Source organism: Python bivittatus, unplaced genomic scaffold (assembly GCF_059951505.1).
Source record: "Python bivittatus isolate LINGU-HERP-01145 unplaced genomic scaffold, Pbiv_v1 ctg000240_np1212, whole genome shotgun sequence".
Taxonomy (NCBI): Eukaryota; Metazoa; Chordata; class Lepidosauria; order Squamata; family Pythonidae; genus Python; species Python bivittatus.
In genome coordinates, this window is record NW_028277051.1 from 1,702,560 (window position 1) to 1,730,520 (window position 27,961).

Genomic DNA, 27,961 nt, shown 5'->3' on the forward strand with positions numbered 1-27,961 from the left:
CCCGCCCGCCCTCGCCGGGCGAGGCCGGCGCTCCCCCTGTGCTGCGGCGCGCGTGGAGGGAGCCGGGCGCCCCGTCTGGCTGGCCCCGCGCGCCGTCCGCGCGCCCCCTTTGTGCGCCGCGGGCAGCCGGGCGCGCGGCGGGGCGCCTCCTTCCTCCCCCTCCCCTCCCTCCCTCCCTCCCCTCCCCTCCCCTCCGCCGCCGCCTCCGCCTCCTCCTCCGCCGGCGTGCGAGCAGCTCCAGGGCCCGCGGCGGCCTCGGCGGCGGCGGATCGGCTCCCGCCCGGCCCGGCCCGGCCCGGCCCCGCGGCGCCCATGCGGCTGCAGCCCCCGCCCCCGCCTCGCCCCGGTGCCAGGAGGATGCTCGCCGCCTCTCCCCGAGCCAGGAAGGGCGCCGCCGCCGCCGCCGAGAGCCGCTTCCCGCTGCACGCGCTGGTCTGGCACGACCGCCCCGCCGAGCTGGAGAGGATGCTCAGCAGCGGCAAGCAGGTGGGGCCGGGGCCGGGCAGGGGCCGGCGGGCGGCGGGCGGGGAGGGCGCCGCCGAGGCGGTCTGGAGTCGCCTTCCGCAGCCGGGCGCCCTCCGCACTCCGAGGACCACGATGCAGGGCCGCGGCGAGGGCTTGTAGCCCCATCTGGGGGCCAGGCCGGGCGACCCCCTTGGGCACCCCCGCCCGTCCCCTCCCCTCCCCTCCCCTCCCCTCCCCTCCCCTCGCCTCGCCTCGCCTCGCCTGCCGCCCGTGGCCTCGGCGGGGCGGGGGAGGGTTCTGGAGCATCCACAGAGGGCCTTTTGTTCGCGGAGCATCTTTTCTGGGGCGGGGGCGGAGGACGGGAAGGGGCCAGGCTTCCCCTTTCCCGGTTCAGTCGGGCTCCAGCAGATCTGCCCCCGCCCGCGCCCTGTGGCAGCCCCCTCTGGGCTCTGCCTCCGCTTCCGGGGCGCCGCTTCTGTGCAGAGGCGTTGGGTTCTTCATTGTCAAGCGCTGCCCCTCCTTTGGTCCTGCCTGCGCCCCCCCCCCCGCAGCCAGAACAAAACAAGAGGCCACATGGCGACTGTCTCTCCAATTGGCCGGACGCGGAGCATGAAACTGGGGGAATCTTGGGGGCCGGAGAGCCGTGGAAGCCCAGTGGGGAAGAGGAGATCCTGCTGGGGCATCCTGGGACATCTGCCTTCCGTGGCCCGGAGGGTCACTTTCTTCCTCGCCCCATGCCAGGGGGCCAAAGGGGTGTCTTCCAGTGGGCGTGGTAGTGGCAGCTATGTTGCCTTCAAAGAGAACCCTGTCCAAGAGCAGTCTACCTTTTGACCAACAGCTGCTGGGCTGATAGCCTGCACAAACTGAGTTTTTCTGGTTGCAAACACCCAGGCAAAGGCCAGGCCGGCTCGTGTTGTCGAAAGATCAGGCCTCCCTGATTAACAGCAGTATACCTGTGAGTAATGGAAGCTGGGAGGCATCTAACAGGCTCCGCTCGACACGGGGAGCCAGTTCATGCCCCACACTCAGCTGTAATGGAATTGGCTCATCTTTGGCTTCGTGCCCCGGGTGAAACCAACCATTACAGTTTGGAAATCGTGGCTTATTTGCAAACCATGTTTGACCAAACCATGGTTTAGTGTGATGGGTGAGCCCAGTTAGTGCCAGATAGCTCCATTATACCTTCATAGCATCACTGTGGGTGCCCCTCCATGCATACCCATCCCTGAACTCGCAGAGTGCATGAACTGAACAACATAGATGTCGCGGCCAGAGAAATAGAGGCGACACTGGACCGGAGTTCAGTTCCAGCACACGCAGCTGACCTGTGCAGGCGGTGGGTAGGATTCCCCGCAGGTAGCGAGCACACTTGTTCCCCTGGCGGGCCCTTCCCTCCCAGTCCCCCGGCCCCTGGAGCCACGGCTCACGGCTGGGAGAGGAAAACAGGCTGGCCAGCAGCGCGGGCCAAAAGGCTCGTCTCTCTTCCCCTTTTCCCACGCGGGGAATGCAGCTGCGGCCCGTGCGTGCCGTTTGCGAGATGCCCGGCTTCCTGCTTCTGGCTGGGGTGCTGCTGCTGCTGCTGCTGCTGCTGCTGTGTACGTTGGTGTTATTTATCCGTGTTGGCTGCACATCTGCCACGCCCGGTTTTCCCACTGAGAACGGCCCTGTGGCTTGGCGGGGAGCTGTGTGTCAACACGGAAGATCACGGGTTTGCCTTTCTGATATTTGCTGTTGGGGCAAGTCCAGGCCGGGGTGGGGTGGGGGTGGGTGGGGGGCTGGCACGGAGTTCCTTCCCTCCTGTCGGCTTTCAGGGAGGTCAGAATCACAGCCATGACTAAAATGCAGAATGGCATGACAACACTGGCTCTCTGAAAAGCCCTGTTTAGTCGTTTTGCCACTGCGATTTTAAAAACAGCAGCAGCAGCAACAACAAAAATACTTAAATCGAGGTTGGCCCGGATGGTAACAACGTGGTCCTAAATATTCGAAGTCTGTCTTGCCCCAGGACCGTTACATTAAAATTATTTTTCCTTTCTTGCTTTGCAGACAGTCTTTTGTTTTTGAGGGTTTTTTGGTAGGCAGTTAACCATCTCCTGTGCTGGATTTTCTTGTTCTGCATTTTATGCTCAGGTTCTTAGGATTGTACAGTTAGAAGGAGCCAGATGGGGCACGGAGTCCAGCGATGACCGTTGCAAAGTTCAGTAGCAAGGCAAGAAGGGGCTGGGTCTTCTTTGCTTTCATCAGCCAATTTTGGGACCTGGCCTGACCTCAGAAGGCTTGGTGGCATGGGACGGCTTTAGCGCTTGGATGGGAGACCACTAGGAGATCCCGTGCATGTAAACTAGACTCCCAGAAACCTCCCAGAAGATGGCAAGGGAAACCATTTCTGTATTGCTGTCAAGAAAACACCACAACTGGCTATAAGTCAGTTATAGAACTTAAGCATTACCTTTACCTGGTATTCAGAGATGGTCTGCAGGGTGGTAAAGCTTCTCCCGCTAGAATGTCTAGGCTGTTGCAGTCCTTTAAGCTGGCAGTCTGTGTAAATCAGTGTTTCTCAAGCTTGGCAACTTTAAGACCTGTGGACTTCAACTCCCAGAATTCCCCAGCCAGCATGCTGGCTGGGGAATTCTGGGAGTTGAAGTCCACCAATCTTAAATTCTCTTACTGCAGAAGCCACAAAGTTTCACACTGCCTGCTAACTTTATCGGGGGTCCTTCCTGCTGATTTTAGCCTTGCGCACCCCAAGTTGGGTGGGAAAGCATTAATCTATAACGGCTCTAAAAAACCCCCAAATCGGGGAGCTGCTTCCAGAGTCTGTCAAAACATGGCACGTGCCACGGCATCATCGCACATTAGGACATCATGGCGAGACGACTCCCTTTATGCGTTTTGCAAATTACATACAGTAATTGGCGCCATTCCTTGGCAGCGCCATAGCGTGTGATGCCTGCTTTCTTTCAGCCCTCTGCTTCACCCTTTTGATTGGCATGAATACAAACGAGCAAAAACAAGGAAGCAAAGAAGGCCTGTGCTGGGGGTCCCTTTCAATTTCCCCAGGAGCCCTGGGGGGTCCAGAAGTGCATGTTGCTGGGCAGTGCGTCCATCCCTTGGCTGGATTCACCCAACACACCAATCCCTAAACCTGATGCCTGCGCTCGTGGAAGTCCAGCCAAACTCCCTTGCCTGGTTCCTACGATATGCTCAGAGTCAACAAAAGTTGTGTCTTTGCCACAGGCTGGACCACAAAGTACCCAGCTGTGTGGTTGCCTAGCTGAGGGTCCTCTGGCCATCACAGATCCAACTTGGGCAGGAGACAGTGGACGGAGAGACTTCTGGCTTTTGCAAGCCAGGGCCCACTGGCCCTGCGCATCTGGAGGGCACCGTGCTGGGAGAGGCTGGCCATAACATACATCTTGCAGGGACAGTGACGCTGACTGAGTTCAGCCAGCCCCCTAACCCAGAAGCTGCCTGTCAGTGGGTTTGTACAAGTCCGGAGCATCATGAGTGTCCATGGGAGCCAGTGATGTCACGGCCAGGAGATGCCGTCATGGCTTGTAGCTGCAGACCGTGCTCACAAGCTGGATAGCTTTGTTTATGCCACCCTTGCTGTGGGGCCAGTGGCTCCTTTTTGTTGACTCTGAGCATATCGTAGGAACCAGGCAAGGGAGTTTGGCTGGACTTCCATGAGCGCAGGAATCAGGTTTAGGGATTGGTGTGTTGGGTGAATCCAGCCAAGGGACGGACGCAGTGCCCAGCAACAGTTTGTGTGAGCGCATGCCCAGAGGCCAGGCCTTTCCTGGGGTGACCTCCCCTGCCACAGAGATCTGTTGAGCCCCTGGGCTTCTCAGGGCAGTGGGGTATTTATAGAGCTGGAGCAATGGGGTGGGGGGAGGGCTCTTCTGTTCCTTGAATCCGGGCTTTTTAGCTTTCCAAAGGGAAGTGGGCCCTATGGAAGGGATTATGCAGCCCTGCCTCTTCTGCTTGTTGAAAAGACGGCTAGAGGGAGGTCCAAAAGCATTTCAGAGTCTTCAGACAGGCTGCGTAAATGTTCCATGCTGTTAGCAAGTGAGTCACTTGAGCAAGTGAGTCAAGCTGCATATGGCAGGAAGGAAACCGTAAACGCCTATGGTGAGCCTAAAGTTGCAGAGGAAAATGCCTGGCTCCAGAGAAGAGGTCGGGCTGGGGCCCAAACTCATAGATGGGGATTCTTAAACTATGGGTCGGGACCCCTTGTGGGGGTCTCAGGCATCTAGGGGTGGGTGCTGCGTGTGCAGACAGACAGCCCACGACCTTCTGCTCCTTGCAGTTTTTCTGCTCTGCCGTGGAAGAAAGATCTGTGGTCTCCCATTAATTATGCACCTTTTCATTAAAGCCAATTAAGAGAGCGAGTGAATGCTTGCCTCTTCATTAATATATCTGGCTCTTCAAGGAGCATAAAATGCCCTGCCTGGTGGGAGAGCACAGAAGGGGTTCCGTGGCAGCAGCCTTTTAATAACAAGGGGGCACTCTATACACGCTCTGGTGCCGTCTTGGATGCCAGAACTGAATTGCAGAGTAAAACTGCATTTCCAGCCTGAAAGGCTGCTTTGAACCTTGCTTTGCCGTGACGTGGCTGGATTTGACTTTCTTTTGCTGGTGATCCTGATGTTTAAATCTTTACATACTGGGAGCATCTTAAATTGTTCCTCTAAGACCGTGTTTCTCAACCTCAGTGACTTTAAGCAGTGTGGACTTCAAGTCCCAGAATTCCCCAGCCAGCCATGCTGGCTGGGGAATTCTGGGAGTTGAAGTCCACCCCGCTTAAAGCGGCCAAGGTTGAGAAACACTGTTCTAGAGGCTGATAAACGAAACTGAATGGTAAGAGAGGCTGAAGCCGAAGGGAAGCGACAGAATTGCTGAGCCTCTGAAAGAACAGCCACGAGGAAGCAGAAGGCCGCCCCGCAGGGCTGCTGTGTTGGCCGATCTCTGTGCTGAGCTCCCCCCACCCCCGACTTGGCCACTTGTTTTTCTGCTGCGGTGAGAAATGCTGCTTCCTCTTATGTGCAATTCATGCCCAGGGGACGGAGGGAGGGAGGACTCTAAGAAGCCTCCAGGGAAGGCTGGGGAATAAACCGAGCATCTTCCCCTCTCGCAGGCAGCCCCCAGAGGACCTTTGCCAGTACTTGCCCAGGGCAGCATCTAAGCTTGGGCTAGAATAAGGAAGGTCTTCAGCGGGGAGGGGTCAGCGTCTGCAAGAGGGCGGGCACAGTGCCAAAAGGGCAGGGTTTTGGTGGGCACGGGGTTCTCTCGAGGACGTGGGTGCCTCTGGAAGTGTGGGTTCCTGGAACACGGTGGCCACGGAAAGGGTGGCCAGTTGGTCTCCCTGGCTTCTCCCACCAAAGAAAACAGGAAGGAGCCATGTGGCTGGGCAGTGGGATGGCTGGACGTGCGAAAGGCTTGGCAGACCTCTCCTTCTTGGAGAAATGCTCCCGCCAGCTCCTCTGCCCACCGGCCAGGTGGATTCAGCAAACGGGTTGCATTATTTGGGATGCAGGATGTGGTGGGAACATCGTGGCTGGGTGAACCCAGGACTGACTGATCCATCGGGCTTAAGGCCCGCGAAAGTTTCTGTCTAAATCAGAAAGGATAAAAACGAAGGAGCTATTTATTCTCATGCCTTTTAATAAATGTTTATTTATTCTCATGCCTTTTATTCAAAAACGCACCGAATCTGAACATCAGACTGAGGGTCTTATTTGTAACCTACAGGTGTAGCGTGAATACTAAAATGTAATAACTTGGATGATACGCAACAGACACCATAATTAATTGCCAACAATTGATGATAATATTAAGTAATACCTGTAATAATTGCTATTCCATATTTCTCTGTAAAAAGAAGATGAAGGCCGCATTGATAATCATATGAAATATAATGTTCAACACAATTTTTTTTCTGAAGGGAGGGGCCCGTGAGGGCAAAAGTGCCCAGAACCCACAAAAGTCGTAAGGCAGCCCTGGGTGAGCCATGCCCTTGTCTCAAGCCACCGCCTGGTCTATCGGTTGGACCAAAAGCCTTCGGTGGACACCGCAGGCGTGTCTGGTTAACAAGGGTTGCCGGTAGGGAGTGAACCCAGCCAAGGTTGGCCTAATCTTGTCCTTCTCCAGATGTTTTGGTGCTGGGCATTCCAAGCACTGCCATCCTCACCCATCTGGAGCTCCGGGTGGACCATCGTTCTCTGCTTGGCTGGCTGTAGGCAAGCAGGCATTTATGCGCACCCCCTCTTCCGCTTTGACCCTTCCCCACCCTGAAGACAGGGCAGCAATGTCCGACAGAGAATCCTTTCTGATGGGGTCAAAATTAGGAGCTCAGCTCATCATGGCTTTGCGGGCACCTTTGCCTGGTCCCTTCAGACGTGGTTCATCCTCCCCTTTTTCTGGGGTGGGTTTTCAGCCTCATGGTCTTGCCCACAGCTGGGATTCCTGGTGTCTCTCATCCAAGTGCCACCCTGATTTGATCCTGCTTACCTTTTTGAAGAAGAACCAAGGTTGGCTGAGGGCTGTGAAAAGCTTGTTTTATTTATCGCTTAGATGGATTCTTTGCCTTCGCTCCCCCCTCTAAGTTTCCCCGGACGGCCGCCTTGGGGGCAGGTTGGAGTGAGGTGCTGTGACCCCGAAGCATCCAGGTCTCCTTGCTCCTAGCCCACTCCTCCCCGCAGCGGCTGCACCTTTTAACCAGAGGCGTCGGGGAGGACCCCTGGCATCTTGCCACGCCAGCCAAGGAGGTGCTCAGCCTCCATAGGCGTGCAGAAGGAAAGGAAAGAAAGCCGTCTGTCTGTCCGCTGGTTCCTTCAGCTGTTTGTCCTCTCCTGAGTCTGGAGTTGTTTGCAGTTTTCTGGTCGTAGGTTGGCTTAAATTGAGAGAGTTGCGTGCGCAAGCTCAGCTCGATGCCCTCGAGCCGGTCTACGCGGCCTTCCCCCGGCAGCCTGACCAGACGGATGGAAAAGGTACTTTCTGCCATGGCAAGGGTTCAACCCCCCCCTTTTTTGTCCTGGCAGGTGGATATTGAGCAGGGGGATCCCCGCGGCCGAACGCCCTTGCACCTGGCCACCACCCTGGGCCATCTGGAGTGTGCACGAGTTCTGTTGCGCCACGGCGCTGACGTGGCCAAAGAAAATCGGAGCGGCTGGACAGGTGCGTTCCCATTTCTCCCATGTGCAGATGGAAAGCGGTGCTGAGCATCAGCGCTTCTCGTTTAGCGTAATACGGCTTTCCGAGCAGCGGCGATGCTCCGGAACAAAGCGCGGAGCCCAAACGGTCCTGATCCGAGCAAACAGCAGCACCTGCTTCCCTTAGATTTCCACGATAGAATTAAGCACTGGCTTAACTCTCTAGAGAAAGTGGCAATAGGGCAAGCCGCAGCTGCCAAGTTGTCGAGACGCCGCTGTGGGGCGAGGCTCGTGTAGCGACGTCACTGCAGGTGCTTGAATACCGTGAAATCCTCTTCCTCGCTTGCCAGCATAAAACAGGCCAGCCACCCGTCTGGCTTGTTTTCTGCCAGTAATTGAGCACTGAGGGCCAGTTTGGTCTAGTGGTGAAAGGCCCCAGGCCAGCCACCGGGAGACCGGGAGTTCTGGTCCTGCCTCGGGCACGAAGCCGGCCGGGGGCCAGTCCCTCTCTCTCAGCCCCAGGATGAAGATGGCCGGGGCAAACCGCTTCCCACAATGCTTCCTAGAGAGCTGCAGGGACTGTCCAGTCAGGCGCCACAAATCAAGACCGATTTGGAGGCAAAACAAATTGCCGGTTGCTGGTTGAAGCAGACCAGCTGGACGGTTTTCTGTTGGCATAAAATAATCAAACAGCCATATCTGTTTGTTTCTGGTGCTTTTTCTGCTTTGACTCACTCCAGCAGCCAGGCCAGGCCACTAAAACCCATGTGCCACGTGCCCTCTGCTTGGACTGTGGTCTTAATTTCCTGGGATTCAAATGATGTCCCTTGACCTCACTAGCTGTAGGGCTCAGTGCTGGCTGGATCAGGATCTCATTGCTCAGTCCTCCCCATGTTCACTCCCAAGTAAGCCGCGCTGCTTTTAATAAAACAAGGATGTTCGGGACGGTGGGTGGAAATCTTAGATGGCGCCCCAGGGCAGATTTACACGGGAGTAAGATACGACTGAACGCAACAGGCCTTCCTTCGGAGGAAAGGAGCCCCGATGGCACGCTAGCTTGCTTCCGCTGTGGATGCCGTACAATCTCTGTAAAAGATTTGGGGCTTTGTAGTCACTGCTGAGTTTTTGAGCATGGTAAGAAGATTCAGCTGACTCTGCTATGGACTGTGCTGAAGGCGCTCCCCAGTTTTTATATGAGATTATAATGTAGAGTTTCTTTGAGCTTTGGCTATTTTTCTGTTTGTTTTTAATCTCCAATTATGGCAGTGTTGTCCAAACTTGGCCACTTTAAGATGAGTGGACTTCAACTCCCAGAATTCCCCAGCCAGCTGTGCTGCCTGGGGAATTCTGGGAGTTGAAGTCCACTCATCTTAAAGTAGCCAAGTTTGGACAACACTGAATTACGGTATGTATTTGGAGAGATCAGCGCCACCCCGAGTTGGCGGACTGGCGTGTCCTACAAGCCCTGAAGATAAATAACGACCAAACAAACAAACTTTTATATGAGATGGGTGGCTATATAAATACGATAAATAAATAAAATAAATTTAAAAATTGATAACTTTTATGAATATGTGCTGTGGCAGTCTGGGGATTGACAGTCAAGGTGGTGGGTTTGCAATTGCACGATAGAAGCCTGGTCTCTTTTCTGCATGTGTTATGCGTGCAACACGTGTAAAAAGGGGGCGTGGCTCTGGATTCAGTCACAGCCTCCACTTTTTCACTCTTTCACGCCCTGAATATACCAAGTGAGATTATTTTTTTTTTAATTTTCATTTGAACTCCTTTGAAAATTACTTAGGCAATGGTATACTGGCAATGTTCAGAACCAGAAATCAGCTGTCCTTGATATAAACAGTTAAATAACACGCACGCATGAAAAGACTTTCATTTCCTGAAATTACTTTCAGATCACTTTTCAGCACACTGATCCTTTGCTGAAATCAGTGCAGTTAGAGCAGTGTTTCTCAACCTCAGTAACTTTAGGATGGGTGGACTTTGCCTCCCAGAGTTCCCCAGCCAGCATGCTGGGGAATTCTGGGAGTCAAGGTCCCCTCCTGCCGACTGGGGGATTCTGGGAGTCAAGGTCCACCCATCTTAAGGTTACTGAGGTTGAGAAACACTGAGTTAGAGTAATGCCTGTTTTTGCAAACTGACACACAGGTAAGGAAATATTTATTTTTATTTTTAATCAGGCGGCCCTTTGGCTTCGTTTGGAACGATTGCTTTAAATTTGCCATCTGTTTAAGTGACCGTTCTTCTACCGTGCTTTTATTAATGCTTTACTTACCGTTTTATGTTTCCCTTTCGTTTACTGCCCTTAGACAACGCCGCTCTTTACTAGGAAAGTGGGCTTACAGATTAAATAACAGCTGACGGGGCCCCTTAAGCCCATCTAGCCGAACCCCGTCTGGCGCAGGGACCCAAATGCCAGCGCCCCAGAGAGATGCTCTCCAGCCTCTGCGTGAACACACCTAGCGAAGGGGAGCCCCCCACTCTCTGGGAATCGGGTCCCTCTTTCCTCTTAAAAGGTGTTTTTCTGTCATCGTCAGAACCTGCTCCCTGCAGCTTCAACCCGTTGTGCTGGGCCCTGCCCGCGGGGAGGAGGGAGACCAGGGCACACGGCCGCTTGTGTGAAATCCTGGGCCCTTGCCAGGCGCCTCCGCGTCAGATGGTTCCCCTGACCCTTTTCTTGGGCTCCAGTGTTGCAGGAGGCGGTGAGCACTCAGGATCTGGAGCTCGTCCAGCTGGTGCTGCGCTATCGTGACTACCAGCGAGCGGTCAAGCGCTTGGCCGGGATCCCCATCCTGTTAGAAAAGCTGCGGAAGGTCAGTCCTGCCCTCGCCCCTTCCTTGATTCTCCCCTTCGTGTCCTTGTCGAGGTTATAAACCCCTCGGGGTGGTCCCCTTTCCCTGGAGACTGGACTAAGGAGTTTCAGACCATAATTACAGATCTGTCTGTCTCTCAATCTTGCAGAGTGTCCTCAGTCCACACTTTCAAACCAATACGTGCATTAAAACATTTTTCCACATACATGTCATCCCCGTTTAGCCACTACCTTGTTTAGCGACTGTTCACAGTTACAAAGGTGATGAAAAAAATCACTTTGCGACCAGTCGTCGCCTTTACAACCTTCGCAGGTGTATAAAGCAAAGGAAAACAAAAGTCAGATCATAAACACAGTCATGGTTTCACTTAATGACCGCTTCACTTAACAACCGGGTTGCCAGTCCCAATTGTGGTCACTAAACGAGGACAACCTGTATGCTCTTCTCCACCCTGTGTGATGCAGAGCTCCCTTTAAAAAAAGGAGGGTTTGAACTGCTGCACACCAGAGAAAAATGCACACCCAGATGTGTGTATTAGTGAAAGTGATACCGAAAAACCTCTAATGCTGGGGAAATCGTTGCTTGTCAAAAGTAGTTGGGTTAGGCAAAATTGTCCCAAAATACATACCTTGTGGAAAACGTTGATTATATTCAGATCTGAGCCTGGAACGAAGGTTGGAATAACAAAAAGTGAACTATGCCTACATGTTCTCTGTATCCACAGACAGATGCAAAAGGTGGTCATTTTAACCGCCTGCTTCTGCAGATTCTCGCCCTTTTTAACAATTGCAAAAATAGTCAGGAATTCAGTGGGAATTCTGCTACGGGGGGAAGACGGCAAAGAAGCAAAGAAGCAGAAGAATTTCCTTTAGGGTGGAAGCGGTCAGTCACTAACCATGAACGAGTGCAGGAGAGGATTTGAGTCAATGCAGATGTTTTTAGCTACAGGGGAGGTTTTAATCCATTTTAGTGCGTTTTTAAATGGATTAAGTGCATTTTTAAAAAATGTACTTCTGGTCAAACGGTACCATTCCTCCTTCCCAACCTCCTGAATCTGAACCAGTGTTGCTCAACCTCCTCCCCTTTAAGATGGGTGGACTTCAACTCCCAGAATTCCCCAGCCTGGCTGGGGAATTCTGGGAGTTGAAGTCCACCCATCTTAAAGGGGAGGAGGTTGAGCAACACTGATCTGAACACATGCCCGATTGCCCACTGCCTGGGAGGGAAATGCCTTCCCTGTAATTTCTGATGGGGGGTTTGTTTCTCAGGAAAGCCCCCAGACCTCGCAGGGCCATTTGCCCCAACCACTGCACTCATCCTGGGGATGACCTCTTTGTGATTCCCCACTGTAGGAGGTCGGGGGGCTGAGGCCAGAGGGCCCCCCTTCTCCATTACAGACCCCGAATTTGGGCTTGACCCAGAGTTGCTGCCCGTCCAGGAGCAGTTGAAAACCGGGCTGTCCCGGAGGGCGTTTGGGGGTCAATCCGACGCCGCTGCTGCGCGGGGTGCCATAAGATCTCCCACGGGTGGGCTCAACGGCTCATTGGGTTCTGTTCCGTGGACGTTTTAGTTTAATGAATATGAATTCAGTCATTCAATCACGCTGCATAATTGCACCGTGTTACCTCGTAACTTGCCAATGGTCTCTGCGAGATACGCTGGAATTTAAGACTGATGAATAAATAAGTAGATTAGTAAATAAAGGAAAAGAGGTTTTTGGCAGCCGTTTTTAAGGCTTTAACGGTTTTGGCTGCCGGTTCTTGTTAAACACTCCAGAGAAGGTTCTATTCGCACCCTTAAATAATTCTGTTTCCCCCCCACATATCCCTTCAGCAGATGTCCTGAAGGGCAGATGCTGATTTTTGCCCCTCTTTTAACTCCCCCCCTTTTCTGTTCTCTTTGCTCCAGGCTCAAGATTTCTATGTGGAGATGAAATGGGAATTTACTAGTTGGGGTATGTTTGCATGCCGAAAGAAAGCGACTGCAGTTCCATTTGGGAGTGGGCTTTCATCTCTCTGCCCCCCAAGTGGAAAAACCTCCCCCCCTTTAAGGAAAATCCCCCCCCATGAAGGGCCATCTGCAGGAGGGGGGATTGGAAAAGTCAAGAAAATAGTCATGAGCGTGCAAAGCCTTGCCCGTATTTACGTTGTTGCACCTCCAGAACAGGTGGGGCTTCACTTCCACGGACATGACTGCCATCTTGACTTTTTTGACCCCCCCTTGAAGATGTCCCTACCCCCAGGGTAGGGGGAGGACTTAATTCCCGTGGCAGGGGAAGTTTGCCCCATGGCACTCTTCCTCCTCTGCTCTTTCGCAGTTCCCCTGGTCTCCAAGATCTGCCCCAGCGACACATACAAGGTGTGGAAGTGTGGCCAGAACCTGCGGGTGGACACGACGTTGCTGGGGTTTGACCACATGACGTGGCAGCGTGGGAACCACAGCTTCATCTTCCGGGGACAAGGTAGGCGAAAATGATTGGAAGACCTACCTTGAACCTCGCGCTAGGTAGCCCCCCTCAGCTGCTCCTTAAAGCACACGTGTTTTATTTTTCACGGGAGCCTGAGAAACATTTTCCTTCTTTTCTGAAAAAAAAAGGTGCTGTCTCATTAAAGAGTCTCATTAAAGCAGCCTGCTTTCAGGGTTCAGTTCACTGAAAGCAGCAGCATCGTTTTTCACTCTCCTGCAGAACCCTGGGTAAAGCAGGCTGCTTTAAGGAGGCGCCCGGCTGCGCTACGCTTGCACCCGATTGCTCTACGTCCGAATCCGTTTTGATGGGTCCACAACCCCCGTGAAAGCAATGCTTAACGTATGCGCTTGTTTTTCTGGGCTTCTGCCGACCCAGCAGTTTTTGACCTTGGCAACTTGAAGATGTGTGGACTTCAACTCCCAGAATTCCCCAGCCAGCACGTGCATGGGTGTGATGCCACGACGTGCTTACAAAGGGGGGTGGGCTTGTGACCCAAGGCTGCTTTCATGATTTGGCACCCTTGGACACCCCCCGCCAGTGCCTCTGGGGAAGGGGCTTTGTTCAAAGAGGTAGCCCCTCTCTTCCCCCCTTCCTCTCCCCCAGATACAAGCGCGGTGGTCATGGAGGTGGATCACAACCGGCGGGTGGTTTACTCTGAAACGCTTGCGCTGGCTTCCCACGACCAAGAGGCCATCCTCGCGGCGATGCAGCCCACCGAGGAGCAGGTGATGGGGCGCCTGATGGCCCCCGTGGTCGCCACGCATCTGGACACGCGCAATATTGCCTTCGAGAGGTACGTGGAAGGAGCGCGGGAAGCCCCTTGGCTTGTCCCGGAAGGCTGCTTCAAAACCGCGGGCATCGTGGCATCAACCAACAGATCAGGACCGTTGGTTGGGGGGGCAAAAAAGTCAAAAGGGACGCTGCCACTCTGTACACATGGCATGTTAAAGGGGGGGGAATTTGATCGTGGCTGCCAACCTGACTTTTTTGCCCCCCTCTCCCCGTGGTCACCCCTGAAATGGACCCTGGCAAATTCCTGCAGTTCGAGGATTAAATGGGTGACAGTTCAGGATCTGGAGAAGAGCGGTGATGTTAGAGATGTGAGTCAGGAGCAAAGTTAGTTTTCCATCTTTTTCTACCCCCGTGTTTCTCAACCTTGGCATCTTTAAGATGTGTGGACTTCAACTCCCAGAATTCCCCAGCCAGCCATGCTGGCTGGGGAATTCTGGGAGTTGAAGTCCACACATCTTAAAGATGCCAAGGTTGAGAAACACTGTTTTACCATAAAAGCAGAGCATCTCTTCCGTCTGCCTGTTGTTGCAAGCGGGCAGGGGAACATTTTCAGGTAATAGTATGTAGTTCACATAGTCCCCCCCCCCGCCCCAGGAAGGAACATCAGATCTCCTGATGTGGGAGGGGGCTGCGCACCCCAAGATGCCCGTTTCTGCTGTAGGGAATGGACCTTTGGCATCACACGTTGTGCATTTCTCGTCTTTCGTTGTGTGATATTACCCCCCCCACCGTTCCCCCCTCTTTGGCGTCCACATTTTATCTCTTAAGGTCTTTTCAACGATTACTGTGTTCACGTTGCTGCTACGATGGTGGTTTGTAACGAATGTTAGATCTCCTGTTTTCTATTTACATGCATAGGTTGCTCAGGAGAATGTATTTCAGCTGGCCTTTTGAGTCTTCCTTGCTGAATGTTCATTCATTTCATGTCATTTTCATTGCTGGACTGACATTTTAAAGTTCTCTTGTTTAGCTGGGGCCCCTGTTTGGTTTGATCTGTGCTGTTTATGAGACCGTTTTTTAATTTGATTTTTTAATTTGATTTATTTATTCAAATTTAGTGCCGCCGCCCAATTCCAGGGGACTCTGCGTGGCGTACCAAACTGGAAAATCCATAAAAACAGATAAAAACGTCAAACCAAACGGACAGCCCGGGCTAAAACGATCTTATAAACAGCACAAATCAAGCAAAACAGTCTGAGCTGTCTGCGTGGTTCGATGTTTTATCTGTTTTTATGGGTTTCTTGGGTTCTGTGCGCTGCCCAGAGTCCCCTGGAATTCAGCGGCTGTAATAAATTCAAATCAATACATATAATAAACGATTTGCAAGATGCCCTGGGAAAACAGTGGCACGTTTTGAAGAAGGGTGAAACGGAGCCACGTCCGGGCAGGGCAGAGCGGTCTGTGTACGTCTCTCTCGGGGCGGCTGCTTCTCTCCCCGCAGGAACAAGACGGGCATTTTAGGCTGGAGGAGCGAAAAGACCGAGTTGGTGAACGGGTACGAAGCCAAGGTGAGACCTCCGGTGCTCGAGGACCAGACGCTGGAGGAGCTGATGGGCAGAGGGGTGGGAAGGGGCCCCGGGCGAGGGCGCGGCAGGAACGCAGAGCGTCTCCCTTCGTCGGCAGGTTTACGGGGCGTCCAACGTAGAACTCGTCACCCGGACGCGGACGGACCACCTTTCAGAACAGCACAAAGGGAAAACCAAAGGTAAGAATCGCTTTGCTTTCGCCCAACGTGCTAGATTTGCTCGCTGAATTGCCCTGTCCTTTCAGCCCCAAACTCACGAGCGGCTGCATCCTCGCCTCGTGCGAAGACCCAGGATGCTGGGCGCTCGGGCCTCGGCTGCAAAGCTCCGGAGCAGCAGAATACGGCAGACAGCGTGCCTGGCTCCGGCCAAGCATGAACTGGTCCAGTTAGGGTGCATCTGCGACTCCCGCGTTGTTTTCCAGTGTTTCTCCACCTTGGCAGCTTGAAGATGGGTGGACTTCAACTCCCAGAATTCCCCAGCCAGCAAAGCTGGCTGGGGAATTCTGGGAGTTGAAGTCCACCCATCTTCAAGTTGCCAAGGTGGAGAAACACTGGACTAGACTTCCCCATCCGATCTTCAGCCCATCTTTCCAGGTTATCTCCCACCCCAAAAGTGGCCATGTGTGTCTCTGCTAACTTCCTGAGATCATTTGAGCTAGGCTAGGAGCTGCTCTGTCTGCAACTTACCTTTGGACATTGTAGGTAGTCCTCAACTTACGACCACAATTGGGACCAGAACTTCCGTCACTAAGTGATATGGTCGTTAAGTGAGTCGTGCCCAGTTTTACGACCTTTTTTGCCACAGTCGTTAAGCGAATTCGGCTTCCCCCATTGTCTTTACTTGTCGCAAGTGGGCTGGAAAGGTCGCAAATGGCGATCACGTGACCCTGAAACTGTCATAAATATGTGCCAGTTGTCAAGCACCTGGATTTGGATCACGTGACTGCAGGGATGCTGCAACGGTTGTAAGTGCGAGGACCGGTTGTAAGTCACTTTTTTCAGTGCTGTCGTAACTTTGAACGATCATTAAATGAATGGTCGTAAATCGAGGACTACCTGTATTCGTGAACTCAGTATGTGTGAGTGATATAGAAGAAAGGTAAGGGAGGGCCATTTGAGACCCACTTAAGAGAAACAGGGAGCCATCTCTCCTCTTTCTTCTGGCAATTTAATTTTTTGTTCATTAGGGTGCTCAGAGGCTGTCAAGACACCATTTTTAATGTTTTTAGTGATTTGGTGATCCATCAGAGCTGCAGTGTCTGCAGGGGGGTCAAAAAAGGCAAGATGGTGGCCACGACAGAGTGTTCATGCTGTTGCACCCACCATTTTGCTTTTCCAGGCTCCACTTGGCCACCTCGTTAGGTTGGAGTGCTTTGGACCCTGGTCTGCTTAGAAATAATGCTAATTAAAAACAAACAAACCCTGCTCTGCCAACTATGCGCTGTGCCCCAGGTGTGGCATCTGCTGCCCACAGATTCCAGATCCCCCACTGTACAGTTCTTGTCTCTTGCAGGTGGTAAAACCCCACTGCAGTCCTTCCTGGGCATCGCCGAACAACACGTGGGTCCCAACAACGGGGTGAGTAACTAGCAGAGCAATGGGTGCCAGGGTCCAGGAACGAGGGGGAGCAACCGTTCAGATCTTTGGGGCGTCTGAGGGTCACAGATGTCCTGCTTCTTGCTCCTTTTGGTTTGGGAATACTTGCCGAGCTCATATTTTATATTTAGCCGTATTATTTGCTCAGCTCTTTCTGGGAATTTCCCTTGGGCCAGCGGTGCTACTGCAGATGAGTCTGCTCTCCCGCCCACCGAAAGAATCAGGGGCTTCCTCGGGGTGTAAGAGGGGTGTGCAGCTTTCTCGGAAAGCAAGGGGGTGCAACTGTGCTCTTTTAATTCTGGGCTCTGTGTTCTCACTGGGGTGGGGGGGATGGTTAATCAGAAAAACAAAGCCGCAGACTCGGAGCCTCCAAGCCAGTTTCGCCTGTTCTGGTCCTCTCCTGCTCTCCACCTCACAAATAGAGAGCCGCAGGATTTGAACAAAGCGTCAGAGGCTGTGGGGGGCGAGGGGGGTGCAGCGAATCCTGCAGCGTGCAGGGGTTGGGCTGGATGACCCCTTAGGAGCTTTCCAACTCCGATTCTACGGTTCTTGAGATGGCAGCCACTGGCCTCAGCCTCCCCAGGTGCCCCCTCCTGGAAGGGCGTCTCCCCGTGGCCGGGACCGGCTTGTCTCCCCATCTTCTCTGTGACCCTCCGCAGGCCCTCATCACGCAGACGCTGAGTCACGCCAACCCCACGGCCATCACGCCGGAGGAATACTTCAACCCCAGTTTTGAGCTGGGGACCCGGGATATGGGGCGGCCGATCGAGCTCACCACCAAGACCCAGAAGTGAGAACGGGGGGCGCTGCGGGATGGCCCGAGAAGGAGGTCCCTTCCTCCTGGGGGAAGCGCGGCTCACGCTCTCCCCCCGTCCTCCAACAGGTTCAAGGCCAAGCTGTGGCTGTGTGAAGACCACCCCTTGTCGCTGGCTGAGCAGGTGGCCCCCATCATCGACCTGATGGCCGTCAGCAACGCCCTCTTTGCCAAGCTCCGAGATTTCATCACGCTGCGCCTGCCGCCCGGCTTCCCCGTCAAGATCGGTGAGGGCGGCCGGCGATGCTCAGAAGGCAGGAAGGCGGGGGGGATGCTTGGGGCAAGAAATGGGACCCCGTTCTACCTTTGCCCTTCTGGATCCGGGAACATCGCAGCGACGCGTGACACGTTGCACGCTGTGCACACAACGCCTCGCACGCTGGCTTACTTTCCTCGGCTTCCTCAACTAACCCCGGGAATTGTCTTGATTTATTTACAAATCTGTCTTCAGTCCAGGTGACTGAGCAGAGCACAGAGCCAATGCATCATTGCTGTTTTGCAAACACACCTGGTGCGGTTGGCAAACTGTGGTTTAAATGTGAGCCAGGGAACTGTGGCTTATTCGAGGAACCGTGGGAAAGCAAACCGTGGGCTTGTGAGATCCACTGAGTGCATGTTGTCTACTGCACATCTGGCAGAAGTCCAGGACTTGAGACAGAAAGGCCCTTTCGCTTGCTGCTGGGCCCTTCTGTCTTCGGATGCTGGGGGGCCTCCTGCAGGTGAAAGAGGGCTCTGTCCTCGGGGTACCCCTGGAGCCCCTCTTCTTGTGGAATTTTGAGAAAGGAGTACTCTGAGCGCGCTCAGAGAATGATGGCCGCAGCAATTGTGGCCGGTCGCGAAATTCCCCCGAGCGTTTTATTGTCCGAGGGTAGCTCTGCCGGCTTCCTGTTCATTGTTTTCATTGAAAATAACCTAAAAATCATTAAGCAAGTAGGCAGAGTGCTGGGTGCCTCGCGGGGTACAGATAGGGGCAGGCGTATTCTTGTTCCTGGGCCCTTCTTTGGGGACCCAGGCCTGGGTACCTGCAAGGAAAGAAGCAATGTTGCAAGTTTCTGATGACACTGCACGCAGAAAGGGAATTACATACTTGCATTTTGCAAAATGAAGCAAGTACATAAATCGTATCTATCTGCAGACGGTCCTTGCTTATTCATTCAGCGACCGTTTGAAGTTACGACGGTGCTGAAATGAAACTTTAAAGTCTCAGCATCCCTCATACACGCGATTGCCGTTACAGTCAATAGGCGTTGTCCTGTGCCTGACCTCTGCTTTCTTCTTTTCTTCCCCCTCACAGAGAGGAGAGATTGGAGAGGAAGGGATTGCAAGAGAGTAAGCAGCTTGCTCTTCTACACATCAAAAGCAATGGCCGTGGACCACTACAAGCAGAGTGCTCTGTGAATATGTGTGTGTGTGTGTATAAAAATCTATCTTAATAGATAATTAACGAAATAAAATTTAAGACAAAGTTAAAATACATTTATTTAGATACACATGCGCACACAGAGCGCTCTGCTTATACCGGTCTACGGCCATAATAAATAAATCGATTGACATTGAAAGCAATGCAGCCTGGGGCTGGGAGCTGAGAGCACGCTGTGCAAACAGCTGACTCTCTTGAAATCTTTCTCTCCAATCTCTCCGCTCTGCCTCTGCGGCGGGGAGGCGGGCGGTGGGGCCAGGGGTGGCTGCTGCCAGGTCCGGGAGACTTACTGGAGTGACTTGCCACCCTCCCTGCCAGCTTCCCCATTGACTCTGCTTCTGGGAAGCTGGCAGGGAAGGTGGCAAATGGTGATCACATGACCACGGGATGCTGCAACTGGTTGTAAGGGTGAGTGATCACCCAGATCGTGATTACGGGACTGTGGGGGTGCTGGGACGACCAGAACTCTAAGGACCTGTCATAAGTTCCCCTCGTTCAGCACTTGGAATGCGCTGAATGAATGGTCATTAACCGAGGACTACCTACAGTTTTGTCTCTTTCCAGCTGGAAAGCCCAGTTGCAGTCATGGGATTTCCCACTTAGCGACCGCATTGCTATTGTGGTCGCTAAGCGAGGACGACCTGTACTGTCAATGTGACCCTCGCAATGTCATTTGACGTTGTGGCTTCTACCAGGTGGCCCTGCCATTCCTCTAACTCCACCCAGAGAAGCGAGGGACTGGGAGGAGGGGGGAGCCCCAGCTGGCAAAGCATCAGAGTACATGGATATCCACACCTGGGGGGAGGTCAGACGACATCAGGTGTGTCATACCGTGATTGCACAAATGATGCAAATTTGCACAGTGGCATTATGACACGCACAACCTCATCAGGGCTGCTCCAGGGCCAGGGTTGTATAAAGAGGGACTCATCAGACAGATGAATTAAGCGCCTGCAGCAAGACACGACGTCTGCTTGGGGGCGTTTGCATTGCAATCCTGGTTATTTGTCCCCAGTGGGCGCACAGCTTTAGGCATTCCAGTTCCTGCGCTTGCAGGCCTGACACCACCCTGGTGCTTCTACCTTCACTTGACTCCCTGGCCCGTTCGCCCCTCCCTGCGAATGCCCGGGCTGCCAGAAACGTCAGCCGGCTGCCAGGTTGAAAACCAAGTTTCAACTTTGCGCTGGCCGTGGATTCAGTTTCCCTCATTTTGAGTGGCGGGGCAGATCTCCGTTTGTAGCAACTGGCTTCACGCTGCACCCTGACTCTGAGTTAACAGACCACCATTGTGTGTTTGTAGAATATTGTTGTTGTTTAGTCGTTAAGTCGTGTCCGACTCTTCGTGACCCCATGAACCATATTGCGCCAGGCCTTCCTGTCCTTCACTGCCTCCCTGAGTTTGCTCAGTTTCATGCTCATTGCTTCAGTGATGCTATCTAACCATCTCATCCTCTGCCGTCCTCTTCTCCTTTTGCCTTCAATCTTTCCCAGCATCAGGGTCTTCTCCAAAGAGTCCTCTCTTCGCATTAGGTGGCCAAAATATCTGAGCTTGAGCTTCATTATCGATCCTTCCAATGAGCAATCAGGGTTGATTTCCTTTAAGATTGATTGTAGAATATGCAATTCCCAAATGAATAAGCTGCGATAATTGGTTTTCCTGCACATGGTAGAGCAGTGTTTCTCAACCGTGGCATCTTTCAGAGGTGTGGACTTCAACTCCCAGAATTCCCCAGCCAGCATGGCTGGCTGGGGAATTCTGGGAGTTGAAGTCCACCCATCTTAAAGTTGCCAAGGTTGAGAAACACTGTTGTAGAGGATTGAATTAGGTGACTTCTGCGGTCCCTTCCAACTTCACGGTTCTAGGATTTGGGGAATATACCTTCATGACGAAGCCCATGTTCACACCTAGACCCCTAACCTGGTTTGTGGAAAACCTAGTGCCTGCATTTGCCCCACATTTTTTTCCAGTTCTTCCATTTGTGGCTCTGTGTGTTAAGTGAATCCTGCTGTTGCACCAGTGGATGGTTCAGAGGACGGGGCAGACTCAGGACGGGCGAAATGCAGAAACCGCTTCTGGGTGCTGTGGCAGCCCGGCGGGGGTCTAACCGGGAGCTACAGATCCATTCCTTGTAGAGACCCCATGGGGGGGGGGTGTCAGCTTTTCTGCTGTGAGTGATGGTGGATGATGGGAGCTGTATGGCAAGCCATCAACCTCGTGAGTGCCATCCTCTGCTGGTCTGGGATGAAGAGGGTCTTCCTTCCGAAAAGGCGTCCCTCCCTCTCGCCCTGGTGCTGAAGGAGGCGGCGGGGGTGCCCTGCTGACACATGCGCTCCCCCCTCGTCCTGTGCTTCCTCCCCTCTCTGCCTCCAGAAATCCCCATCTTCCACATCCTCAACGCCCGCATCACCTTTGGGAACCTCAACGGCTGCGAGGAGCCGGTGGTCTCTCTCCGTGGCACGGGCAGCCCCAGCAGCGATGCCCCCTCGCCAGGGAGTGACCGTTCCAGCATCAGCAGTTCCAGCTCCCTTGGTAAGGCGAAGAGGGGGGAAGGGGCAAATGGGGCGGGGTGATGTAGGGGGCCCTGCAAAGCCCGAGGGGGGCTGCTCGGAGGTGGGCTCGGAAAGTCAAGATGGCGTCACCAGCGTGCAATTAAATGCCTGCTGTTTTTTTGCACGGGCTGCACAAATGTGAAAAAGGGGGGTGATATCTCAGTTGAGGACAGCAACTTGAGTTTTTTGACCCCCCCCCCCCATTCCTCTGGGTTCCCCAGCCGGGGGGAGCCACCCTGGAAAAGGTGCTGGGACATTTCTTTATCGTTCCCTTGCGACAACTACGCAGACCAGGCACAGCCCCCTCCCCAAAATGTGCCCCTTAGCAGGCTACCCAAGTGCCGTTCCTGAGATAAGCTCAAGATATTTTTTTTTAGATTTTTTTTATCCTGCCTTTATTATTTTTATAAATAATTCAAGGTGGCGAACATACTTAAATACTCCTGCCTCCTATTTTCCCCAGAACAACATTTTTATCTTCTTTCTAACATCCATTTTCCATGAAAAAATTTTTTTAAATATATTTATTAAGGTTGTTAGAGGCCTTGAGAATTCTGTGAGTAGAAAGAGGAAATCCCTGGGAGTTGAGAGCGATCGGAGGGAGATTTCAATTAAAAGGAAAATCTCCCCCAAATCCTTCTCGGCTCCTTGGGAGTTCAAAAATCCTTGGCAAGAGTTTGGAAGAGCTTCGCCTGGGGATGCTCCCAACTCAACTTCCCAGCCTGTCCTACCCCTTGGGGCTCTCCTGGTGGCCTCCCATCCAAGGTCAAATCCAACGCTGCTAAGCTTTTTTTCAATTTTGCTTGTTTATACATACAGGCATGCATGAAATTTAGAGGCCAGTTCTGGGCGGCTTACAATGAAAAAGTAAAAAAAAATATAACAGACAAAAAAATCACCAGTGGCGCAAAGACAAACATCGAAATCAAGGACCCATCCAGCAAGGGGTCGACCACCACCCTGCCCCAAAGTCTGGGAGAAGAGCCGGGCCTTGAATAGCTTCCCGAACATCTCCAGGGTCTCCCACCGGGGGGGTGGGAGTGGCCGAGATTCAGTAAATGCTGCCCCCGGAACTTGGTTTGGCCATGCCCGGCTCTTTAAGCCTCAGCTAATGCCCTCTAGGTGAAATCCTGTAGGTTTTGACTGCTGTCTGCAAAGAAACAAGGGGACCCGGGAGCTATGCGTGCCTCGCCCCCCCGCCCCCCGAGGCAGGGAAACCCGGTGCCCGGTCATTTTGTGGGAGGAGGGGGCTGGAGGGTCGCATCCCTCGGATGGTGGTTGGACCTGTCCCTGCAGGCTCCTGCCGCTGCTTCGAGATGGACCCCTCCCTCTTTGAGGCCCCCCAGGGCTACAGCGTCGTCGGGAGGCACCCGGAGCCGCTGCGGGAAGACGAGGATGACCTCCTGCAGTTCGCCATCCAGCAGAGCTTGCTAGAGGCGGGCAGCGAATATGACCAGGTAGGGGAGACCCGACCTCGTGGGGTGGGGTGGGGTGGGGTGGGGGTCAGAGGGGCCAGAAGCTGGGCCTCCACGGGGAGGTCCGAAAAGTCCACATGGCAGCCAGAACAGTAATTGAAGCCCATCCCGTTTAGACATGGGTCGCAGCGTGGTTGCGTTTATAAAAAAAAGCAGGGCTCCCATTGGTTGGACGTGGCCACCATTTTGACTTTTTTGACCCTCCTTGCAGACCCCCTGCCCAGAAGTTGGCTGTCCTGCTCAAATGCCACTTTCCCCGCTTGGAAAGATCTCAGTCACCGAGAGTGACCAAGGAGTCCCTTGCCCGGCAGAATAGTCCTAACCCGGTCAGTTTCACTTGGGGTCAGGCAGCGGCTGCCAGCGTCCGAACGTCCTCCACTCTGCTCGGTGGGGAGACATGCCACATGCCAAAAGCCTGGTTTAGTGCCCTGACCCTGCCAGTTAAACAGGTCCAGGAGCCAGCGATGGAGAAGGCTGGTCTCTGTCTGAATCCCTGGCCGCGTTGGAGGGGGCCGCTCTAGGGCCCGATCTGGGCTCACTCCCGGTCTGCTTCAGACGCACTAAGGAGCTCTCCTCGGCCAGCCTCCAAGCGAGGTTTGCCCTCTCCTGCTTTTCACCGTGGCATCTTCTCACCCTCCGCCACGTGGGTGCTTCCAGTTGGGTAAGGGATGTCCCAGGTGCCCTGACCTCATTTGCCCAGTGATGTCACTGGGACCTCACTGCGGCTTCTGCCAGATGTCCTCCTTAGCCACTTAAGGTGGGCACCGCCAACGTAGAACTCGTCACAGAAGGGCCGTGACCCACTTCCATGGTACCCGCTAAAAGAATTAAACCACGATTTTCCACTAAGGATGGATTCAGTTCCCCCGAGGTCTCCTAAGTTCTCCTAAGATTCTGACCATTCCGTGTTTTAATGGTTGATCGCTTTAATGATTTCCTGGTACCCGTATTATTGCATGAAGTCGCATGGTGATGGCCAGTTCGCTGACCATGGCTTGAATGTGGCTTATGCCAGTAAACCATAGTCTGGGGGGGATGATGGGGTTTGAAGTCCGAAGCAGCAGACCGTAGGCCGGGGTCACATCTGAATCAGGCCAGTCAGCGTGCAAAGTAACGCTTTGAGGGAATCCAGTCACCTCTCTCCTCCTCACAGGTGACCATTTGGGAAGCCCTGACCAACAGCAAACCAGGCACACTGCCCATGTCCCAGGAAGGGCGCAGGGTCAACAGGTGAGCGTCTCTCTTCCAGTTTCACTTTCTCTTAGGGGTTGGTCAGTTTCACTTCCTCACTCCTGAACGTCTGTCAGTTTCACTCTCCTGTTCCTGGGGACCTGAGATTTTCGTAAGATGGCACGAAAACCTGCGTTTTTCCTCCAAAAATCACACGTTTTCCTCCAACAATCAAACATTTTCCTCCCTCAATCAAACATTGTGATGTTTGCTTGTGATTTTTTTTAGATTTTTTTTATCCTGCCTTTCTTATTTTTATAAATAACTCAAGGTGGCGAACATACCCCAAATTCCTTCCTTCTCCTATTTTCCCCACAACAACAACAACCCTGTGAGGTGGGTTGGGCTGAGAGAGAGGGACTGGCCCAAAGTCACCCAGCCGGCTTTCATGCCTAAGGCAGAACTAGAACTCATAGTCTCCTGTTTTCTAGCCTGGACCCTTAACCGCTACACCAATGTTTCTCAACCTTGGCCACTTAAAGATGTGTGGACTTCAACTCCCAGAATTCCCCAGCCAGCATGGCTGTCTGGGGAATTCTGGGAGTTGAAGTCCACTCGTCTTAAAGTGGCCAAGTTTGGACAACACTGAACTAGGAGAAGGATTTTTAGGGGGTGCCCCGAGGTTCAGCCACAACCTTTGCATTTTTAAAAATTGCAGCTGCTGAAGTTAACAGGTGTAGGCAGGGCAGCTGTGGGGCTTGTGGGGGGCGTCCAAAACAGTGGCTGTGCAATCCAGGTGCCCAGGGGCCACTTTAAGGGGGAGGGACGCTCGGAAGCATCACCCCCCAGCCTAGGTCGGGACTCACCAAGCTGCTCGGCTTATGTGTCTTCTGCTTGCCCCCCCAGGACCCCCCAGCACACGCCGCCCCCGCGGCCCGCCGTCCCCCAGCAGCCGCCCCCCCCGGCAGGCAGGGGCCCCGGCCACGGGCTGACCACTTACGCCGAGCAGCTGCGCCTGGCCATGGAGCTCTCCGCCAAGGAGCAGGAGGAGGCCGAGCAGCGCTCCCGCCAGGAGCAGGAGGAGCTGGAGCGGATCCTGCGCCTCTCCCTCACCGAACAATAGGGGCACCCCCAGGGGGCTGGGGGAGACTCACGCACAGCCCCAGCCAGCCTCTGGAGGCCACCAGCCAGCGCAAACAGACTGTGTGCCTTTCCCACCCTGGCCCGACTCATGCACAAAACCTGGGCACAAGCAGGACGAACGGGCAAGGGGCGGGGACACAGCCAGGGAGGGGAGGCTGGCAGGGGCTCCGAACACCTTCCCCCTCCCACCCCTGAGCCATTTAACGTGACCCTCCAATGGGAGGTGGGGGGTCTTAATCGGCCCGAGGTTGGCATCTTCCTGGCCCAGCCTTCCTATCGCCTGTGGCAGATTGCAGCAAAGGGGGCTCCCTTCCTTTCCCTTCCCCCTTCTTCTGGCCTTGGGGCAAGCGGCTGGGGGCTGCAAGGCTCCGATTCCATCCACTGGGCACTGGGCATCTTGGCCAGGTCTCCCCCATTGGGGTGCAAAAACCCAGATGGCCACCAGAGGGAGCAAAACTCTCAGTTGGGCCGCCCTCTAATGGACGTCTTTGTTTTTGCAGCCCCAGTCCGGGAGCCCCGATTCTGAACCTTGACGCAGCTGCAGGGCGGCGGGAAGCTCAAGAGGAGCTGACTTTGGGACGGGGGGCAAATTTTCAGCCTTAACGCTAATCGCTGTTGGGCCTGTGTAGGTGGAAGGGAAGATACTGGAGCAAATCCCCTGGCGGGTGGGAAATGGTGCAGGAGGTGGGCTTAGACCCCCTTCCCCCAGGCCACACTCGCCCCAGTCGCCAAGAATTTCTTTCTAACTAGACGCCAGAATCCGGCATCCCGTCCCGTTCAGCCCTCTGCTTTCATTTTCAAGCTGCGTGCCAAATCCCACAAGGTGGGACCGTCGATGCCTACAGGGAAAATTCACCATTCCGTGCTGCAGAGAACCCGGATCGGTTATGCAAAGTTAGAACCGTGGCGTGATTTCTTTGCCGTTCGTTAACGCAGAACTTAGTCTGCCTTTGTGCTGCACCCCCAAAGGCCCCTCTCGTTCACCTGAATGGGCCTGGCACGTTTGGGCTGCGAGTTCAGTGTTTTCTGCACCTCTGTGCTGACGTCGGTAGGGACCCTGCACATGATAAACCTAACTTTTAGGGTTACGGGGACGTAACGTTCTCTCTCCCCCCCATCCTGCTAATTCCAGCAACCTCCCCATTCCCCAAACCTATCAGCTGCCCATGAATAAAAGGGGAGGGGGGCTGGGGGCAATGAGAGGCCAGGGCAGGTCCAGGAAGTGGGCATCAATTCTGGGTTAATTCGGAGAGGGGTGAAGGAGGTGGTAGGTAATGCTGGATAATTTTTGATTGCATTCGGTTGGCAGTAGTGAATTCAGGAAATGCAAAGTCCAGAAAAGGGAACAGGAGCTTCGTTAATCCTGGGTTAATTTAACGGGGAGCTGGGAGGGTGAATCAGAAGCGTAGTTAATTCTAGATTCAGGGATGTCTGTGAGCACATGAAGGGGGTGGGGCTTGGTGCGATCATGACCGCCATCTTGACTTTTTTGACACACACCCTGCCTAGGTTAAATTAAGATGTTCCAAGGAGCCAACCGTTACTTCTGTATTTGTTCAACACAAAACAGGGAGCAGAGAAAGGTAACCCTGGTACGCTTGAGGAGCGATCAGGCCATGGTTGCCCCACGGCAGTGTGTCCCCCCACCCCAGTTCTGCACCAGTAGCACCAAGTGCACTTAACCCCGCCCCCTGCCCCCCAAACAGGTCTCCACCTGCCTTCTGGGGCTTCCGGGTCTCCTTGTGGCTGGTCCCCCTCCGCCTGACCCCGGCGTGTGGCTTGCAGGCTTGCAGGGCAGCAGGGCCGTTCGTACGGTACCCAAGGGTGGCGTGGGGGGGATTTGGGCGCAAGCGGAGGCAGGGCATGGCCACTCCAGCGCCAGCAGGGGGGCAGGCAAAGTGGGAGGGAGAGGAATGGCTTGGTGGCCAGCCCTGCACCCCCATTTCTCCACCGCCCTCCCCAAAATCTGGTCTTGGACGCTTCTGTTTCTGACCTTGCAGTGGCCCTGGTGGGGCTCTGGGGAGGGCGGGCTGCTGAGGATTTCCTCTGCTTCCAGTTTTGCCCCCCCATTTCCAAGGAAGACCCCCATTGACGGTGCCCCCTCCAAGGTCATTACAATCCTGTTGTTCCATGGTGCTAACTTCTGGGGGGAGGAGACCCCTTTCCCCCAAGGCCCCTGCTGGGATACAGGTGGGGGTGGGGAGGCGGGGCAGCAGCCTCTGCGCCCCCTCCTCCTTCCCCCCCCAGGTAAGCCAGTGGCGGCCCTGTGTCTTGTACCAGTTCTGGGCGGGGGGGGGCAGGGAGGCTAAGGTCAAACCACAGCAATTACAAGAAAGGGGGGCTCTTAGCTGCCCCACGCGTCAAGGGAAGCCTACGGAGATGCACAACCAGTTGGGTCAGGTGTGTTTACCTGCACAGACACCAATAAAGAACCTTAACAACCCTCGCTTGTTTCTGCCTCCACTCTTGGGGGGCGGGCAGGCCGGGCCTGCAGGAGGGGAGGGCCCTTCTCCTTAAATTTGGAGCTGCGGGTCAGTGGCCAAGTTTGCAAATGGGACGCGGCAG

At 54.1% G+C, this 27,961-nt stretch overlaps 1 protein-coding gene across 1 annotated transcript; it reads left to right on the top strand.

The window, feature by feature from the left end:
• The first annotated feature begins 8 nt into the window (after positions 1-8).
• Positions 9-27,842, top strand: ANKRD13B (ankyrin repeat domain 13B). Its single transcript, XM_088138737.1, has 15 exons — positions 9-486; positions 7,506-7,641; positions 10,320-10,444; positions 12,353-12,398; positions 12,762-12,905; positions 13,515-13,704; positions 15,145-15,211; positions 15,327-15,408; positions 16,742-16,806; positions 17,484-17,614; positions 17,708-17,865; positions 21,430-21,588; positions 22,905-23,065; positions 24,237-24,313; positions 25,160-27,842. Exons 1-15 carry the CDS (start codon positions 313-315, stop codon positions 25,374-25,376), a joined length of 1,932 nt encoding a protein of 643 aa, XP_087994863.1. The 5' UTR covers positions 9-312; the 3' UTR covers positions 25,377-27,842.
• The last annotated feature ends 119 nt before the right edge of the window (positions 27,843-27,961 follow it).